We start from the raw sequence: 22,129 nt of genomic DNA, 5'->3' as shown, positions 1-22,129 counted from the left end.
CACCCAGTGAAAATCCGGCACACCACACCCTCTGAAGTCCTTGAAGGACAACGTGCGCGTACTTGCCTGGCCAGACGCCAAATCACTCCTAAAAACTCGGAGGCGATCCTCCATCAGCTCAATGATCCCCTCCTTGATCGACCCGAAAATGACCGGGGTCGCCTCAAGGATGCCTCTCGTAATCTCAAATGCGATGAACTCGCGCAACCCATCATCAACTGGTCCGGATCCCGCGCCCGAACCTGATCCTGAACCGGATCCTGACCCGTCCACTGGTCTCTCTCACAACGTCACCATGCTGAAAATATAACACCACCACTATCAAAATACTGATCACTGCTGCGAGACCAAACACATGCACTACCAGGTTCCCGGTCTTGTCTCGGCCCTTCCCGAATCGAGTACGGATCCTTTGCTTTCAGTAGTACGGGCCCATACTACCTTCCACATCTATCCGTACTTTCCTCAAGAACTGCCTTGACTCCACCAGTTCCCTTTTCTACTACTTCTGCTCCCAGCACAACCTCATCCTAGGCTGACCCTAGGGAAACCTCTGACTCAAATCAAACTAGTCCTCAGCTGCTGAAGGCTTCCTCGCGATGCCAATTAGCCATCACCTGGATACCATCACATGTGATGAGGCTCAGATAATCCTTCGAGTAAAATACTCATCCCTACAACGGTTAGACTCAAACAAGAGCTGCGCAATAGGGCCAAGTCCAGCACTCTGAGATTATTCAACCCTGATCACATGTGACGTGGCGCATCCACTTAATGGCTAACTCCCATCACTCAAAATCCCACAATGCACAAAGCAGGCAGCATTCAGACAAGGGGAAAATCTAACCACAACATACTCAAGCAATCATACACACATAGCAAAAATCTGAACTAGCATGCAACACAAACTCATAACTCAGTCATAACCTAAACAGGTTATCCTACTATTGTCTAATCAGCACTACTATGCAGCTCAAAAGCACAAATAACAGGCACATAAGGCATCATTCCTAGATCCTTAGTCCTAATCTAGCATGCTGTTCTATCAACTGATAATCATAACATAAACTTGTATGAGTATTTTGGGGTACTTACTTGAGCTCGGTTGATTGCATGCACCACACCCTTTTTCTCTTTTCAAAGTTCTTTCCTTTCTGAATTATTTTTGCTTTTCTAACATTGTTTTCTTTCCCAAAACTCTCTTGTACAAAACTGTCTTTTCATTTTGAAAACTTCTATACCAATCCCTTAGTTTGAGTTCAGACATGCTCGAGAGCATGTCCGAATCCCTCAAACCAAGGCTCTGATACCAACTTGTAACGTCCCAAAATTCAAGGCTAAAAATTTCTTTTAATAAAATATTACTTAAAGTAAAATCATCATTTCAAAACATAAACAGAGTATTGGTTTTCAAAACACATGATCATTATCAGAGTAAAACATTCCCAGGCTGACTAATCTATGGTGTGTGACATGAGATCATCCCGAGCTCCATCATCCGCTATCGGAAGCACCTGAAACCAAAACTGAAAACCGTAAGCACGAAGCTTAGTGATTTCCCCAGATACCACATACCATACAAACCATTCATAGCCAAGTACCATATGTAACCGACTTATCCATAATCAAGTAAGGTGCTATGTGCCAAACATAGTCTTGCCATTATGCCACGGGCCGCGCATGGTCTTCCTGGTCAAGCCTGGGCCACTCCCTGGGTCTTACAGACAAGTGCCAAGGGCCACCTCCTGGTCTTATAGACATGTGCCAAGGGCCACCCCCTGGTCTTTTATGCAAGTATCACAAAGACAACCGTACATACTACTCTACTTAGCTAAACAGCATATAGTGTGCCAGAAGCCACCTCCTGGTCTTTCATATATAATAGCATAAAATGCGCCAGGAGCCACCTCCTGGTCTTTCATACATAATAGCATACAATGCGCTAGGATCCACCTCCTGGTCTTTCATACATATTGCCTAGGGCTAACCCCCGGGTCTTCCTATCATCCATAATAACATATTGTGTGCCAGGAGCCGCCCCTGGTCTTTCATGCATATTGCCTAGGGCTAACTCCCGGGTCTTCCTACCATACATAATAACATGTTGTGTGCTAGGAACCGCCCCTGGTCTTTCATGCATATTCTAAATGGGCCGGCATTGGTGCCTTAGACCCATACAAACGGTGAGGAGACTCACCTGATACTGCTGAACTGCTGCTGCTAATCCCTTTGACTACCTGACCACTGACTCCGAACTGCTGCTCCACTAGCTCCCGAGCTTCAATATCAACATAACACTTAGTCTAACTGACCTTCAAAGGTCAACTAAGTCAACTCTTGCCAAAGTCAAAGTCCTGGTCAAAGTCAACCTCCCAGGTCAACCCTACTCGTCGAGTCACCCTATTGACTCGCCGAGTTCATATGTTCAGAGTCCTTCTATTCGCGACTCGACTCGCCAAGTCAGTCCATGACTCGCCGAGTCTACCGATTACCAAGTCCGGACCTGTCCAACTCACCGAGTCTCCATTCGACTCACTGATTCGAGTCTCAACTCGAAGGGTGTGGGGTTTCGCGACCTAACTATCCGATTCCAAGACAATCTTCATCCAACTCGCCGAGTTGTTCTTCCAACTTGCCGAGTTCATGCCCAACTTCATCCGACTCGACGAGCTGTTCATCCCACTCGTCGAGTTCCTCCTCATCTTCAAGCTACTCGCCGAGTCCACTCAAAGGACTCGCCGAGTCCATCTGGTCCTTCATACATGCAGAGGACTTTTGGGTCATGCAGGGACTCAAATCTGTAGATCTACCCTTCCCAAGCCTATTCCTCACGTAAAGTTGCAAACTTTATGTGTAGAGAAGGAGATCTAAGCAAAATACACCATAAACTAGGGTTAAAGGCAAGGAGGCTCCATAATCAACTCAAGGGCTGATACTTTATGCTTCTCTAGTCCATAACACACTTGAATCTGAAGTAGCAACTCCAGATCCGGCTTCTAACTCAAATGGGTGACAAACCATGGCTTAAAAGCCCCAAATCTCACAACCATGGAAGATCTAAAGGAGAGAGACGACTTATTACCTTCAATATCTCAGAAAGGCTCCACAAACTCCAGATCTGAAGCCAATCCTTGAAGCTTCACTGATTCCCCTCTTTCTTCTTCCTTCAATTCACCCAAAAATGGCTTGGAAGCTTGAATGCACAACAATAGAGGCTTAGGGTTCGCTTTCTGAATGAGGGAGGCTCTAAGGAACCCTAATGGAGAGAATAAGGAGCTTAAATAGTGCCCAAAGTCCCGGATTTAGGGTTTTCCTCGCACAGACCAGACTCGCCGAGTCCACTTGGCCGACTCGCCGAGTTGGTCACTTACACCTCGACCCGGATCCCGCTCGGACTCGCCGAGTTCCTCCTTGGACTCGACGAGTCGCCCCTAAAAATTAGGGTTTTCTTTCCTTTCTTGGCCTCCAAAACTTTGGGTGTTACATTGCATCATTCGCTATTGTTGTTTGATTATGTCCCGATCCAATTTCACCGTGGGGCATCTTTTGGTCATATGAGTTTTCAATGTCGAATTCTCATTTTCATTAAAAAAAAGCACCACATTTCTTGCATCGCGCTCTTTTTGTACCGTTCGACATTACACACAAATCATAGTTGCACATTTCTATTTGTTTCTTTGATGCTAACAACGGTAAGATTCTTTGATGAATCTCCAACACCAACAGAAGTCGAATCCATTGTTTGAATTCAGAGCGTTTTTTGAACTAAGAGAGGTTTGGTTAAGGTAAAGTTTAGACCTAAACATCTAATACATATATATATATATATATATATATATATATATATATATATATATATATATATATATATACTATAAGGAATGGTTGATATGGTCAAAAAGGAGCCAAAATCGGGTCTTCAACAACCTCAAACGACTATATAGCCGTTCGGAAAAGACAAAAAAACGGTAATATTCAAAAACCGGTTCAAAACCAGTTCACCAACGGTAATAATCTCAAACCGGTTCAGAAAAAAACAGTACCAAACCGGTCTCAAGGGTACAAAGTGCGAATTGGTCCAATCCGGTGGTTCGGTTCAACGTCGATTCGATTCTTACATGAGCCTGTTCAGGACTAAACCGGTTTTCGGTTCATCGACCGGTTCGATTCCTGAACCGGTTTTTTTGCACACGCCTAGAGCTACCCAATAATTCCTTTGGGTATATTCATTGCGTACGAAATACTATGTGATTTTTCTTGATCATTTTTACCATATCATTTGGTGTGACATCTCCAATTTCGCGGCCAGAAAAAACCGATTTGTTTATGCTTTGTTTTAAAATCAGAGTAATCCTTTTTAAGGAAAACAGTTGCGGAAATTGTCCCAAAAACAAAATATAATAAGCATTTATCAAAACATTTCTCAAAGAGAATGTATTTTCTTTAAATAATAAAACCTCAGAGAATGTCATGTTTTGATACAGACCAAAAGCATAAACAATATAAAATAGATCTTACAACAGTTATTTATAACTACTGATCTATAATCCAAAATCTCTCGTCAAGTCCACCAATTTATACGTTTGTGCCATTACCTGTAATGAAAAGAAAACTGAGTGGGTCAGGATTGGGAGCCTGGTGAGCATATAGGGTTTTCAGCCCACAATAATATAATTATTATATTCAATCATCAAACAATCATCCCAATTACCCATCCCCATTATATTCGTTTATTCTTAAGTACCTTCCCTAAGGAATTATCCTAAGGGTCATCTCCTACATCGTATTTACCTCTCATCTTCTTACATCGCATTTCCTTTATATATATTCGTTCCTAAACCATGAATACGCAGTCACAACATCGTCTGGACTCGTAACTCATAGTAAGGGTTAGACTATCATCGCATGAATACATAGTCACAACATCGCCTGAACTCGTAATTCATTGTAAGGGTTAGAGTATCATCGCATGAATACGCAGCCACAACATCGCCTGGACTCGTAATTCATCACCTACAGGTTATGAGCCTGCTAGTGTTTCCACGGGGTCATCTAGAATAGTCCGTGGTCGCCATCTATACTCTGGTAGATGACTACATCGCCAAATTGCCACATTGCCGGTCAAGGTTATGGTATATCCTCTCATCTCACATCACCTATCTATCATCACCTAATTATCATCGCTTTTCTATCATCACCTATTTCTCATCACCTAATTATCATCACCTATTTCTCATCACCTAATTATCATCACACATCATCTAATTCATCTATCCATGTTCTACCCAACATATTTGTAGATTTAAAATACATATGCATATTAACTCATTTAACACCTATATAAAACATCCATTCCACACTCATCTCAAATAAACAACAATATATTAACACATAACATGTATTTCATAGCAAATACTTCATATCTTTATGTTAGAAGAAAATAACCACACACTCAGACAAATAAACAACAATATATATACACATAGCACGTATTTTATAAAATACTTCATATCTATGTGTAAGATGAAAGTGACTATACACTCACTTGATCAGAAGATGATCGAACAGCACTACGACTTGCAGAAGTAGTATTTTTCGGTAGATCTTCACAAAAACCGGGCTCCTCGTGGGCAGAGTTTCGGCTCGGGAATTGGACCTCTCGGGATCTTCGGGCTTCGGTACTTCCTTCGGGTCTCGGGGTTGATACCGGGGCTTCGGGGATATTTCTTTGCACATAAATCAATGCAATACAGTTGAGAGATGAGAGAATGAGCAACCAAACTCGGCTGGCCCTTCAAATCTATTTATAGGGAATAATCTGCCCTTGCCACGTCGTGGGACATTTTTCAACGTCGTGGGCTTGGTCGTCACTGCATGCGTCATCGCAAGTTGCATCTGGGGGACTCCCGGAGGTGTCAGAAGACTGGCCACGTCGTGGCACTGCTTGCCACGTCGTGGTATCTGACATTTTTGGGGTTTCACGCCCCGAATTTCAGAAATTCATAACTTTCGCATACGAACTCCGTTTTCGACGTTCATTATATCGACGTGAAGATGAGAATATGCTCTACAACTCTCGTTTAGACTCCATTGGCTAATTTTGACTTTATTTTTAATATATTATAATTATATTATTTATATATTATTTTTAGTAGGCCGGGACAGGAAAACTCCGTTATAAACTCATAACTCCTTCGTCTGACGTCCGTTTTCGTCCGTATTTCCGTCGTTGCACTACTATCGATGAGATCTCCAATTCTAATTTAGATTGTTTTGGATAAATATCGCTCTAACGTAAATTCACTATTTACGTCGCTCTGTGTCGTGCCGGTTCTATCGCGAAACTTTGACATGTCATAACTTCTTCGTTATAACTCGGATTTTGACGTTCTTTATATATTCGGAAACCTCGTAACATAAACTATATCTTAGTTAAGATTACTCCTTCTAAATAATCTTTCCCAAAAAAGTCATTTTTGATGCTTATCGTCTCTAAATTGACTAACCCAGATCTACGGGCGTTACAATTATATCCCCCTTAGGATGATTACGTCCCGAAATCATCAACGAAATAGGATTCGTATACTGACTCCATAAGTTATCTCTCCATCCCAAGTAATAACCTTGATGCTCAATCCTGCATCTGCTCTTCGTACTATGTTGGACTTTCAATCATAACCTTCGAGTTACAAAATAAATCCTTTTTGAGGACTCCTTCTTCTTCTTAGGATAAGTACATTCCCTTATCTATTGTAACAGACCGATGGGTCATGTCCCGATGACCTCTCATCGTAGTCAGACTCAATTTGATATGACCACTAGGGTCAAAATAACAACCCCCTTAGTAGTCATTACCGAAACAATGGTAATGACATACATGAATAAAACAGAATCAATTACTAGTTTCTTGGTAACCTTGCGACTTTCCCTGATCCAAGTGTGATTCTTGTACTTCCGGTAGTATAGATCTATACTACCATTCACACCTACTCATACTCGTTCCAAGTATTGTCTCGCAGTCCCAAAGTCCTAAAATCACCAAACAATTTAACACATACGAATGTGTCCAATTAATCATAAAAATTTTCCTAGACTCTACTAGGACTTCTTCCATGCGTATCTTTTATCATCAATCATACTTCAACTCGATTGGTGATGGAAATTCTAGATTATGGGACAACTTCAAGAATTACACCAATCGTTCCATCATCCTGCCAATCGAAGGTGTACTTCAGACGTACCGTACTCCTCTAAACGTTCCGTTATTTTGTCAAACATAAACTAAAGGCAAGACACCACTCTTACGATATCTTCCGATTGGTGTCATTCACTATCATAAGTCTTTCATTTACTCCATTTACTCAATTCTCTACGAGTCTTCACCATAACGTTTTGTACACCCAAGCAGACGTTCGGTGCACCGGGCGAGAATTTAAGATAAGAAAACTTTATTTACGATAGACGTATAAATCTCCTTATCACTCCGAAACGTTTACATGCTAGTTCTAATATCGTATCAAACGCTTAGAATCCTAAACACATAAGGTCTCCAGATCCGGTCGGCAACAGACCATAGATCCGAACAAATAATAGCATATATGGAAAACATATAACATTTAGCACATAAAAGCATTTTAGGCATCATTCCTAAAATATACTAGTGCTCGTGTCTTAAAATATGGTAGACACTCATCTCACAATCATCGCTTAGCATTCTAAGTTTAAGTCTGGAAATCCTACAAATTCCTAGTTCGCTTAAACTAATGCTCTGATACCAACTGTGACATCCCGAATTTCGCGGCCAGAAAAGACCAATTCGGTTATGCTTTGTTTTAAAATCAGAGTAATCCTTTTTAAGGAAAACAGTTGCGGAAATTGTCCCAAAAACAAAATATAATAAGCATTTATCAAAACATTTCTCAAAGAGAATGTATTTTCATTAAATAATAAAACCTCGGGATGTCATGTTCCGATACATACCAAAAGCATAAACAATATAAAATAGACCTTACAACAGTTATTTATAACAAGTGATCTATAATCCAAAATCTCTCGTCAAGTCCACCACTTTATACCCTTGTGCCATTACCTGTAATGCAAAGAACACTGAGTGGGTCAGGCTTGGGAGTCTGTTGAGCATATAGGGTTTTAGCCCACAATAATATAATTATTATATTCAATCGTCAAACAATCATCCCAATTACCCATCCCATTATCTTCATTTATTCTTAAGTACCTTCCCTAAGGAATTATCCTAAGGGTCATCTCCTACATCGTATTTACCTCTCATCTTCTTACATCGCATTTCCTATATATATATTCATTCCTAAACCATGAATACGCAGTCACAACATCGCCTGGACTCGTAACTCATAGTAAGGGTTAGACTATCATCGTATGAATACGTAGTCACAACATCGCCTGAACTCGTAATTCATTGTAAGGGTTAGAGTATCATCGCATGAATATGCAGCCACAACATCTCCTGGACTCGTAATTCATCACCTACAGGTTATGAGCCTGCTGGTGTTTCCACGGGGTCATCTAGAATAGTCCGTGGTCGCCATCTAGACTCTGGTAGATGACTACATCGCCAAATTGCCACATCGCCGGTCAAGGTTATGGTATCTCCTCTCATCTCAGATCACCTGTCTATCATCACCTAATTATCATCGCTTTTCTATCATCACCTAATTATCATCACTTATTTCTCATCACCTAATTATCATCACACATCATCTAATTCATCTACCCATGTTCTACCCAACATATTTGTAGATATAAAATACATATACATATTAACTCATTTAACACCTATATAAAACATCCATTCCACACTCATCTCAAATAAACAACAATATATAAACACATAACATGTATTTCATAGCAAATACTTCATATCTTTATGTTAGAAGAAAATAACCACACACTCACACATATAAACAACAATATATATATACATAGCACGTATTTTATAAAATACTTCATATCTATGTGTAAGATGAAAGTGACTATACACTCACTTGATCAGAAGATGATCGGACAACACTACGACTTGCAGAAGTAGTATTTTTCGGTAGATCTGAAAGATCTTCACAAAAACCGGGCTCCTCGTGGGAAGAGTTTCGGCTCGGGAATTGGACCTCTCAGGATCTTCGGGCTTCGGTACTTGCTTCGGGTCTCGGGGTTGATACTGGGGCTTCGGGGGTATTTCTTTACACGTAAATCGATGCAATACAGTTGAGAGATGAGAGAATGAGCAACCAAACTCGGCTGGCCCTTCAAATCTATTTATAGGGAAAAATCTGCCCTTGCCACGTCTTGGGACCTTTTTCAATGTCGTGGGCTTGGTCGTCACTGCATGCGTCATCGCAAGTTGCATATGGGGGACTTTCGGAGGTGTCAGAAGACTGGCCACGCCGTGGAACTGTTTGCCACGTCGTGGTATCTGACATTTTTGGGGTTTCGCGCCCCGAATTTCAGAAATTCATAACTTTCGCATACGGACTCCATTTTCGACGTTTCTTTATATCGACACGAAGGTGAGATTATGCTCTACAACTCTCGTTTAGACTCCATTGGCTATTTTTGACTTTATTTTTAATATATTATAATTATATTACTTATATATTATTTTTAGTAGGCCGGGACAAGAAAACTCCATTATAAACTCATAACTCCTTCATCTGACGTCCGTTTTCGTCCGTCTTTCCGTCGTTGCACTACTATCGATGAGATTTCCAATTCTCATTTAGATTGTTTTGGATAAATATCGCTCTAACGTAAATTCACTATTTACGCCGCGCTGTGTCGTGCCGGTTCTATCGCGAAACTTCGACATGTCATAACTTCTTCGTTATAACTCGGATTTCGACGTTCTTTATATATTCGTAAACCTCGTAACATAAACTACATCTTAGTTAAGATTACTCCTTCTAAATAATCTTTCCCAAAAAAGTCATTTTTGATGCTTATCGTCTCTAAATTGACTAGCCCTGGTCTACAGGCGTTACATTTGGTATATCCATTGTGTATGAAATCAAACGACTTTTCTAAATTTCTCCACTTTAAAGCATATGTCAAAAATTAATTAAATCATGAAATACAATCATTCCATTGTGACAATGGTAGGGAATTCAACAATGCCCAATTCCATCAACTTTGTGTATCTAATGACATTTACATCTGATTCTCCTATCCTCGGGCCTCCTAACAAAATGGGAAACTCGATACTATCAATAATACAGTTTGACCTCTTCTTTTTCATGCTCATATACACCCCTCCTCCCCCATCACACACACACACACATTTGATCGAAGCACTACATATGTTAGACCATCTTCTCATATACTACCTTTTTCCGCTCTTCAAAATGACACTCCTTACCATAAAATCTTTCAAAAACAACTCACTTACGTGTGTTTGGATGTCTATGTTACCCACACATTATCACTTCTCATAAACTTACTCCAAGAACTACACCATGTAACTTTCTTAGATATCCCTCTAAGAAATAATCATCTGATAACATATCATATTTGATGAAACAACTTTCACATTTGGTTCCATCACATGAAACAATCCACCCTCCTATATTTTTCTTGAAACAATCGATGACTCAACCTCATTTGCAAACTGTTTTCTTCATCGTCCTCCATAAAATTCACTTGTATCTACTTCCATAAAACCATATCAACATCTAATGTCTCATCAATAGAGGTTTCTCTAAATGCCATATCCTTTGTTACCTCACCCATCTCGGCTAGCACCACTTCGGCACCCAGTCCGCCCTACTTTCTTGTCATATCAGAAATTCCTTCAACTAGGCCTGGAAATCGTGTCGTGTTCGGGTTGGCGTGTCGCGGGTTGGTGGGTTGGCGGGTCAAAATATGTCAACCCAAACACGACCCATTTAAATATACAGGTCACGGGTTGGTGGGTTTGGAACATAAACCCATATATGATCCGCCAACCCATTTATTTATACGGGTTCACTGGTTGGCGGGTTCGTGGGTCAGATTTGGTTTCGTGGGTCAGATTCCATAAATAAATTGATAATTAAACATAAATAAATTCTTGATGGTCGATGCAAACATATCCGAATTTTAGACATTTAATTCTTAAACATCCAAATAAAAGTTAAAAACATTCATAAAAACATGTTACAAACTTAGCCTTACAGGTTGCGACTTACACCCTTAGGCCATCCACCACGAGTTAAAATGTCAAAATAATCAAATGGTCTATGAATCAATGTTGATACATAAATACATTTAAAAATAAAATAATTTTTTATTAAAAATATAAACGGGTTGGCGGGTCAACCCGTTTATTTTTTGAGAAACCCATATATGACCCGTTTAATAAACGGGTTGGCGGGTTGGCGTGTTAGCAAGTTGGCGGGTCGAAAAACTCAACCCAAACTCATTTATTTCGTGTTGTGTCGTGGGTCGTGTCGCAGGTCGTGTCGAGAATTGTCAGTCCTGCCTTCAACGACTACCTCTCACTCCTCAATTGTCACTCCCGCAACTTCTGATGTCAGATTGATAACGCTTGCTACTATGTCAACAACGACACCATTAAATCACTCGGCTGTCCAAATCCATTCGCTAGCGTCTCAAAATCCTCACATCTCTTCTTCTCATTCCATAACCACTAGATCTCATGGTGGAATTTCAAAACAGATATACAAAAACTAAATCTCCTCTTGTTGATTCTAAGTATATGACACATTGTAACTACTTACAGGCATTCCACAATCCTAACTTGTTAAATGTCATGAAAAAGGAATATAAAGTTCTTATGGCCAATCAAAAACGGATTCTTATGACTAGCCACACATATGCAAATGTGATAAACTGCATGTGGTTATTTAAAAACCAATTATAATGTGGTGATTCTTTGGCTCAGTATAAAGCATGCCTCATGGAAAATGGTCGCAACCAAAGATCCGGAATTGATTGTGACGATACATTTAGTCGGGTGGTAAAACATGTCGCTATGCAGACTATTCTTGGTCTTGTTATCTCAACAATTGGCCAATTCAATAGCAGGATGTGAAGAATGCATTTCTTCACAGTCGTCTTTAAGAGACCGTGTATATATGGCAGCCTCCCGGTTTTCAAGATCCCTTTGCTCCTTATCATATTTGTCTTCTACATTGATCTTTATACAGCCTCAAATGGTCTTCGAGCATGGTTTCATTGTTTTGCTCATTTATCTTTGTTAGAAATATAAGGTAAATGAATTGCTTGGATTTTCTGAAAGTTGTGAAACACTTTCAAATTGAAGTATTTCAATGGTACAGATCGAACACTCAATTGGATAAAATTCATAGATTTTCGAATTGAGAGAATGTAGGTGAAAATGTTCTTAAAGATGTACCAGAAATGACCAAAAAACGGGTACAAGATCCAAACTGTCACAAGACTGTTTCAACTGTCATAAAAACGAGTTTTTGATAAGAGTCGAAATGACTCATCTTTTCTAAAAATAGGATTTCTGATGCTTGACTCGAGCCAGAGGCTCTGCCCCTTGGACCCCGCTCCCAGGGGCGTTGTCATCGGACCCCCGTTGATTCAGGGGCGTCGCTCCTAAATAACAATGTACTTTGAATCTTGAAAACTTAAACAAGTGTGCACTCAATACCATCCTAACTTATTCAATATTTATCATGATCACTTTTGGTCAACAAATTTAATCCTATTACACTTAGATAATATTGATGATATCAAATCACCAACAATCTTGTCTTGATTTTTCTAACAGCAAATGTGATTCTTCACTTTTCATATACAGATAGGGTGCTCATATTGCATATCTTATCTTGTATATTGACAACATTGTTCTAAAGGCTTCATTAGATAGTCCCATGAGACTGGTTATTGGTATTTTCGCCACCAATTTTCCCCGATCTAGGTGATTTGAACTACTTTCTTGACATTATCGTCATAAAAGATCAAATATGCATGTTTATCTCCAAACAAAAGTATGTTATAGATATTTAGATCGAGCAACAATGTTGAAGTACAAGCCTGCTTGGACCGTTGTAGACACGTTAGCCAACCTTAATGGCTAAGTCCCCCGGTTGTTAATTCAATTATGTACTATTGATTCAATTCTTTACGGAAGCCTTAATGGCACATTACAATACCTATCTTTTACTTGATCAGATCTCACATATGAAGTTCAACAAATATGTATGTTTATGCAACATTCTCGAGAACCTCGTCTGATTTCTCTCAAGTGAATTCTCAGTTATATACGTGGACATTGATAAGGACTTCGCTTGTTTGCTCAGCTAGCCACATGTCTTACTGCATATTCAGATATTGATGAGTTAGTTGCCCCACCACCAAACGTTCTACCTCCGAAAATTGTGTCTTTCTCGAACATAACCTCTTATCCTGGTTGTCCAAAAGATAAGGAACCATTTCCTGATCGAGTGTTGAAGTCGAATACACAAAGTTGCAATGTAATCACAAAAACATCTTGGATTCAAAATGTGATTTGTGAAACTTCAATAACCTACTTGTCATGCCACCATTATTTATTGTTATAATGTCTGTGTTGTGTACCTTTCTTCCGATTCAGGTCAACGTCACCAAACCAAACATATCGAGATCCATATAGACTTGGTTCAGGACAAGGTAAAAATGGGTTAGATACAACTTTATCCTTGCCTCATCTTCTCACCAGTTTGTAGACATCTTCACCAAATGGTCTCTCCTTTGTTTCTTTGTTTCCTTTCCAACTTGAACATCCTAAATGGTCTCTCCTTTGTTTCTTTGTTTCCTTTCCAACTTGAACATCCTAAGTACAAACGATGTTCAAACTGCAAGAGGAATGTTAATCTAAATATGTATTTATTATTTATAGACCAATGTATTAATTTTATGTAATTATGTATACGGCCCATGTAATTCTCGGTCTCTTAGTTTTGTATTTGTATATATAATGGTTTCATGAGATGGTTCTATTCATGGGAAAATATCTCTTGTAAGTTGTAACACTAGAAGGGTGCCTTTCCTTATGGTTGTGATAGGTTGTACAAGAAAAATGTATGCCTAATGTGAAGTTTGTTCTTTTGAAGTGCATCACAAAATCTATCCATGGGATTTCCCAGACATAAATAACAACAAAACATGCTTCCAAAGGATTGACCAGCTTTATTTGCTACTTACTTTCCCTAAGGTATTTAGCCAACTATCATATTATTGCCAAGAGCAAAATATGTTCAAAGTCCGGACTGCATTTTATCAATAATACAGACCACATATGACATCATATCTTTACTTTTCAAATTAACTACATACAATAAAAAAAATAAAAAAATAAAAAAACATAAACACTTAAAGTTAGAAAAAAGAAACCTATTTATTTAATAAAAGAGGATTACAATCTTGAAGACATTCCTCCTGCAACCACAATCGTCTCACCGGTTACATACAAAGCATCATCAGATGCCAAGAAAGCGGTGGCTGCCGCCATGTCTTCCACCGTCCCTAGCCTCTTGAGTGGTGTCTTCTCCATAATGGCATCTCTCTGTAAATCAGTTTCATCAAAAGACATGAATTAAGCTTCAAAATGCATGAAATTATCTTTTTTTATCTTTTTAAATGTTAGATACTATTATATTTGAAGAAAAAGAAGAAGAAGAAGAGGCTTACAATGGTATCATTATCGGTGATGAAACTAGCAAAGTGTGTAGGCACAGTCCCTGGTGCAACACAGTTCACACGAGTATGTGGGGCCATCTCACTTGCAAGCGCCTACACAACAATAACAATTAATAAAAAAAAAAATTAAATATTTTTAAAGAAAATACGAATACTGAAATATGTATATGTAGTTTATTAATACCTTGGTAAGACCAAGAAGCGCAGTCTTTGTGACACCATACATAGCCATGGAAGATGGAGGTTGAAAAGCACTTATTGAAGAAATGAAAACAATTGAAGAATTTTTTGTTAAGTGGGGAGCTGCATCCTGTAAAAACATTAGAAAGATATAAAAGGAAAGACTTATGAGTCATAACATAAATTCTTTCTTTATATATATATAATAGGGACTATACCTGAAGAAGCAATATGGAGGTTTTAACATTGATTTCCCAAAGCTTGTCAAGGGTTGATTCTTGGGTGTCAAGAATGGCATCAACGGATGGATTTGCAGCAGCATTCGACACGATTACATCTATTTTCCCGTATTTCTGTGTCATTAAACTAAAGTCAGATAAACTTATGCTTGAAAAATATTTGAGAAAGTAACAGGAAAATGGTAGCAACAATCATATACGATTAGATTTACATGATTATCTCAATGAGATCTTGGTTAAAGATAATCAGTCTCAGTTCTCACCTCAAGTGTCTGTTGAATAAGATTCTTTCTTTGTTGAGGATTAGAAACATGGCATACCAATCCCAGCGCTTCAATTCCTTGTGTTTTGAGCTTTTTTATTGCCTCATCAACGTTTCTCTGAAAATTGATTATCAGTTTCAACTCAAATTCGGCCCTCAGTGAAATGAACAAAATCAAACAAGTCTGAAAATACAAGATTGGTGTTTTTAAGTAGAAAAATGCTCAAGAAACCTTGAAAAAAGCTTAATTTTGACTCGAATATGTGTACGAAAGTCGATTAGATTGAATAAGATCAAGAAATCCTGATCATTTTCATGCCCAATTAGTAACTCATATTGTTGAAACTTGAAACTACTCACTTCGTCACATGGAAATTAAAATAACAAAATTAGTAACATAATGGAAAACCCCGAATTATCATGGGTACTTTTCTCAAGCAACTAAAACGAGATCATCAACAAAATGTTGAAAATTTATAGGATAAGGTCGAACATATAGAATTCATATAATTCGAACTCAAGATATACCTAGATAAATTAAAGTTAAAAGGATTGCAAATTTGAGCCAAATTCATGAAACGAAACTAGGGCGAAAGATGTATGAAGTAGGTGGAGACGAACCTGTCTCCGAGATGAGATGACGACAGAGGCTCCTTCAAGGCCGAGTCGTTCAGCAATACTGAAGCCTATGCCTTGAGTTGAAGCTGTAACTATGGCAACTTTCCCTTCAAATCTTCTCCCGATCTTCGATTTCTCCATTGTTGTTGATGCTTTGCTTCTTTCTAGTTTCTAGTTTGGCATCTCTCTTTTCTTTCTTCTTTGTCGCTTTCAATTTTAGAGATTTAATATTTTTTAAATTGTTGAGGAATTGAGAAATCTAACAACACGGATATCCGACTTACCCGATGTTTTATAGAAATTAGTAATTTAATCATTGTTAATGCTATTTTAATTATATTAATTTTTTTTTAAACGGCAAAAAAGTTTATTAAAAAACTAACAAGAAGTTAAAAAAAAACATTAGAACAAATTACAAGCAAAAGTCGGTTATGAAGCCAAGAAATTCATTATATCTTAGTTTTACTACACCTATTAGAAATCCAAAAGAAATACATTTCAACCACTTCATCAAAAATAAAGGATTTCCTAGGCAAAACCTTTCCGAAAATACTAGCATTACGAAAATTACATAAACACCATAAAGTAGTCAGAACTACCACATCAAAAGCTTTTCTTTAACCGCCTCTTAAAACAATCGACTCAGACCAAGAAAGAATGGAATCAATGGATAACCGAAAATGAATTTGAACACCCCACCAAATAGCAACCGAGACCAAATATCACTCAGATGACTACAATTTGCAAAAAGGTGGTCAATGAACTCAACCATAATGGAATAAATAGGGCACATAATGAAATTAACCATAACTCCTCGACGGGAAAGGCTTTCTCTAGTGGGAATACTATGTAACCTTAGCCTCCAAATAAAAATATTTAACTTGATAGGAACTCAATTGTTCCATCTAGTCTAGCACCCACTCGTAAATAGCATACCACTATCAATAAACGATCTAGCTGGCGAAACCGAAAAAGAATCAGAAGCATCAATAGACCACCCCAACCAATCAAGAAAAGAATGGAGCCGGAGATCATGCATCAAATAAATAAACGCAACCCGTTGGGTCTGCTCAATGCCACCCCTAGGAACACGCCTGAGAGAATCAGTACTCCAACCAACCAAAACCTTATCCCGAAGCGATACAAAACGATGGACATACAACGCAAAAATCCTAGGAAAAGTCACTACCAGAGGCTGATCACCCTTCCAAACATCATGACAAAAATAAGTCTTAATCCCATCGCCAACCCTAATCGGACAAAAGAATGCAAATCAATACTCTGGTCTCTAAGTTGCACTAACATCCTAATAATCCCACTCCAAGGACCTATCCACCCTCTTGTCAAGGACAGAGAAGAACAACCCCCATCAGCACCATGCAAAGCTTTCACCACCCTTACCCGTATCAAATCAGGGTTATGAAAGAATCTTCACCGCCAACGAAAGAGAAGGGATCGATTAAAAAGAAAAGAGACTTCCAATTCCAAGACCACCCTCTTTTTTATCGGCTAAAACTCTATCCCAAGGAACCCAATGCATATGTGTGTCCTCCAAATCTACACCCCAAAAAAATCTAGACCGAATAGCCTCCAAAGAATTAAGGACAGAAATCAGGGCCATAAAGATGGACAACAAATAGCTACCCAAACTTCCTAGAACTGACTTAATCAAAGTAAGACGACCTCCAATAGAAAGACGTTTCGCTTTTCGACCCGACAATCTAGAACGAAAACGATCCTCAATAATAGACCAAGCCGACACCCGAGCCATATTTTGGCCTACAGGTACACCTAAATGAAAAAAGGGAAGAGATTCTGGAGCACAAACCAATCTATTAGCGACAAACTTCACATGATTATAAGAAACCCCCACTCCAATCAACATGCTTTTTTGCAAGTTGATTTTAAGGCCCGAAGCCAGATAAAAGCACCTCAAAATATGTATAAGTCGTTTAGCATTATATGGATCCCAAGAAGACAGCAAGACAACATCATCTGCATAAAACAAATGGGAAATATGGATGTCACTAATAGAAATTCCCCGGAAAACATTCGCTTGATGATATTTAAGCAAAGCAACATGAAAGCCCTCCATCGCCAAAATAAAAAGGAACGGAGACAAAGGATCTCCTTGTCTCAACCCTCTATAATCTGAAACTCATCAGTAGGAGAACCATTCACTAGAACCGAAGCCCTAGTCGTACTCAAAAGCTCCCTTATCCAATTACACCATATAGAGTTGAATCCCATAATATGCATGATCTCCAAAAGATACTCCCAAGACAAAGAATCATACGCCTTCTCAAAATCCACTTTAAAAATCATAAGAGGATTTTTCAAAGCCTTACTCCAAGCAACCACCTCGTTCAATAGAAAAGGCCTGTAGCACTTGGTTCCTGGTACGTAAAATTTATCTTAGTGTTTTTCATTTTTTAGCCTTGGACTCGGCGAGTTGTAGGTCCGACTCGCCGAGTAGAGACGGGATCCGGAACACGTTTAAGTTGGCGACTCGACGAATCCATATTCTGGACTCGGCGAGTCCCCGCTGTCTGATGAAACCCTAAATTTCAAGGGTTTGCACCCTATTTAAACCCTCTTATCCGCCCCTAAGCTCGCCCCCTTCACCCTTAGAGCCATATACTTCGCTCAAGCCTTGTTCCTTGTGAGATTGAAGCATTTTGGTGTGTTTTCTTGAAGATTTGGAGAGGGAAGGGGAGTAGATCAAGAAGAGAAGAAGGAGGCCAGGCATATTTGTGTTATCTCAGTGATTTCCTTGAGGTATAACTCAGTTTCCCTCTGTTTTCATGCTTATTGGCACTTGTAGCTCCATGAAAGTCCTTCTTGAGCCTTTCCCCAAGCTTGTTTGTGTTTTAGGGTTCGTAATAAGTTGTTTAGCCTCTAGATCTAGGCATGATTGAGCTCCAGGAGCTTGGATCTACTGCCTTTATGGAGCCATATTGCATGAAAGCCCTAGATCTACTCTTTTGGTGCACTTTGAGCCCTAAAACCCTCATGGGTGTTTATTTACACGTAAAGTTGGAAACTTTACGTGTTAATCAGGCCCTAGAAACCCAGATCTATGCATGGCATGAGCTGGATTCAAGCAGAATCGCGTGTATAGTATTTGCATATGGCAGACTCGGTGAGTCGTTCATCTGACTCGGCGAGTCGAGTCGCGAGTCCCCGAGTTTTCCCCTTTTTCGTGTTGCGGGTTGGAGCAGTGAGTCATGGGGGTGTGACTTAGTGGATCGGAAGCCAGACTCACTCATGAAGTAACTCGGCGAGTCAATGCCATGACGCGGAGAGTTCAAGGCAATCTTCTTGCCTCAAGAACAGACTCGGTGAGTTGTTCGTACAGCTCGGCGAGTCTCAGCATAGAGTGTTTTTCGGATAAAGAAGAACTCGGAGAGTTGTTCATACAACTCGGCGAGTAGGATGAAGGACTATTGGCCTTTAGTTTAGAAGGAGAAATCGTCGAGTCAATGCTTAACTCGACGAGTAGAGACGGGTTTATGGTCGGACAAAGGGATAGGGACTCGGCGAGTTGATAAGTCCACTCGGCGAGTCGGGCCAACTGGCAGTTGACTTTGACTTGACTCTTGATTGGTAAGGGGTAAATGGTCATTTTACCCTGAGGTCGATTAGCAGTATTTGACTAAGGGTTTTGTGGGAATTAGAGTCGGAGGATTTCCGGAGCGGCAGCAACAGCAGACAGTCAGTTCCCACGCAGATCAGCAGCTACTTTGAGGTGAGTTACCTTCCAGTAGCGGTGGGTCTACGACCACAATGTCGGCCCACCAGTAGGAGTTGTCTGATAGATGATTGTCTCTGTGATATTCATCTGGGGTTGCTACTACCTGTGTTATGTTTATGTTTATGTGCTAGTATGATATGATGTTATGTGATATGTGTTATGTGGTAGCAGTAGGGGGTGAAATAGTCCCCAGTATTCGGTCGTAAGGACCGAAGGGGTAGGTCGGGCACCCAGATATGCCCGGCAGTATTCGGTCATGAGGACCGAAGGGGTAGGTCGGGCACCCAGATATGTCCGACAGTATTCGGTCGTAAGGACCGAAGGGGTAGGTCGGGCACCCAGATATACCCGGCAGTATATGTATGTTATGTGATTATATGGTATGTTTTACAGTGGGGGAACTCACTAAGCTTCGTGCTTACAGTTTTCAGTTTTGATTTCAGGTACCTCTTCTTCGAAGGGGAAGGAGTCGGCGCGGTAGCGGTACATCACACACCTGCTTTGTATTCCGCATTATGAGATCTTCCTGGGGATTTGTACTCTGACACTTTTATGTTCTACAAAAATGTTTTCCAGACAGGCAATATCTTATGAAATGATATGAACGTTGAACGTTTTATTCTTAATGTTTTGCTAAATACATGTTTTAAAAATGAAATTTTTGGCTTGTATTTTGGGATGTTACAAGGCCCATCAAAAATTTGTCTCCCTTTAACAAAAGCAGACTGCTCCAAACTAACAACTGAACCAATAAACTTCGCCAGCCTATTATATTAATTAATTTTTTTATTTTTTTGAAAAATAACCATTTTGTCCGGAATAGGTCACTCCGGACCTAAAACTGGATCAAGCCCAATACTGTATGTGAATGGTCTCTCTCTCTCTCTCTATATATATATATATATATATATATATATATATATATATATATATACGGGTCTCACACACAAAAATCTGGAATATGTGTTCCGGAATTTGAAAATCTGAAGCACGATCTACCCGCATTTTGGACCTAGATTCGTGTAACGACCCAAATTTTACAAAGAAATTTTTCATTTTAATTATTCAAACACATTTGCATAAATCATGAAATCCCAACACAATTGTTTTCAAATCCCAACTCGTTACAATTTTATTTTTAAAACATCGGAGTGTCCCCAAACCATATCAGTGAAAGAGAGATAGAATGCACATTGCGCCATCACGCCTTGCCCTTGACCTTGGGCTCAGATGTACCTGAAACAGATCAACAACCTGTAAGCGAAATGCTTAGTGAGTTCCCCACATACCACACACAATCCACATACACATATCTTGTTAGCTATTAAAGTTACACACATATCACATAAGTCATGCATACATAAAACATGTAAGAATGACATGGGCTACCCCACATGGTCTTTCCCTAGGACTGCCATGGGCTACCCCACATGGTCTTACATCCAATGTCATGGGTTACCCCACATGGTCTTTACCTAGGACTGCCATGGGCTACCCCACATGATCTTACATCTAATGTCATGGGCTACCCCACATGGTCTTTACCTAGGAATGCCATGGGCTACTCCACATGGTCTTACATCTAATGTCACGGGCTCCCCCGGGGTCTTCCATGCAAAACACACAATCACATATCATATCAAATCACAGAATGACTAACACATATATCATAATCACATAATGGATCGGCCTTGGTGCCTTAGACCCATGGGTATGGTGAGAAGACTCACATATGTCTGCTGAATACAAAAGTTGCTCTCCTAACAGTCCGTAACTTTCTGTGCTGAATAATAATATTAATCAATGTCAGGACCTTACTTAATCAAAAGAAATCCACACTCCACACCCTTCCATGAGGCCCAACTATCCTTCCCTTGTTAATGGGCCCAAAGTCCAAGTCCAAGATCATTAATGGGCCTCTTGGCCCAATAAGGCCCAATCAATATGTCCAAGGCCCATAACATATGATATAACTAATAATTCCCAGAATACCACCATGACCAATAACCAAATGAGGCCCAAAGGCTCAAAGTCCCAAAACAGATTCGGCCCAGCTAAGATGCGTACGCTTGGCGTACCGTCCTGTTACGTGCAGCGTACTGGGGTCTTGGGACTACGTGCAGCATACACTGGGTTACGCCCAGCGTACTACCAGATTAAGCACTTTCTCCATTAAGTGCTTAATACTCGGTTCCTTTACGTCCAAAAGCCAGATCTAAGTTTGTTAAGATGTCCTAAGGCATAAAGTTGGCAACTTTATGCCTTTGCATGCCTCATATACACCCAACACCTCCATTAAGACCTTTCCAAGGTCTTTAACACATGCATGAGGCCAACACTCCCATCAAGACTCCATTTTTATGATACTAAAGGACCACGGGACCTCATATCTGCCAT

The 22,129-nt window shown here is 39.7% G+C and overlaps 1 protein-coding gene across 1 annotated transcript; it reads right to left on the bottom strand.

The window, feature by feature from the left end:
- Window positions 1-14,146: 14,146 nt before the first annotated feature.
- On the bottom strand, window positions 14,147-16,222 carry LOC111891004 (tropinone reductase-like 3). Its single transcript, XM_023887086.3, has 6 exons — window positions 15,982-16,222; window positions 15,362-15,478; window positions 15,078-15,212; window positions 14,864-14,989; window positions 14,671-14,772; window positions 14,147-14,545 (listed from the first exon to the last, which is right to left on the bottom strand). The coding sequence occupies exons 1-6, from the start codon at window positions 16,117-16,119 to the stop codon at window positions 14,396-14,398; spliced, it is 768 nt and encodes a 255-aa protein (XP_023742854.1). The 5' UTR covers window positions 16,120-16,222; the 3' UTR covers window positions 14,147-14,395.
- Window positions 16,223-22,129: the final 5,907 nt, after the last annotated feature.

The sequence above is a fragment of the Lactuca sativa genome, chromosome 7 (assembly GCF_002870075.4).
Source record: "Lactuca sativa cultivar Salinas chromosome 7, Lsat_Salinas_v11, whole genome shotgun sequence".
Lineage (NCBI taxonomy): Eukaryota > Viridiplantae > Streptophyta > Magnoliopsida > Asterales > Asteraceae > Lactuca > Lactuca sativa.
Note: the sequence above shows the minus strand (reverse complement) of the source record. Positions and strands in the feature narration are given on the sequence as shown.

Excerpts from the sequence above, each read along its gene's own strand:
- LOC111891004 (XM_023887086.3), bottom strand. The coding sequence starts at position 16,119 with ATGGAGAAATCGAAGATCGGGAGAAGATTTGAAGGGAAAGTTGCCATA. Across the intron at positions 15,213-15,361 it reads TTATTCAACAGACACTTGAG|AAATACGGGAAAATAGATGT; the intron begins GTGAGAACTGAG and ends TTAATGACACAG. Across the intron at positions 14,546-14,670 it reads TCACCGATAATGATACCATT|AGAGATGCCATTATGGAGAA; the intron begins GTAAGCCTCTTC and ends ACTGATTTACAG.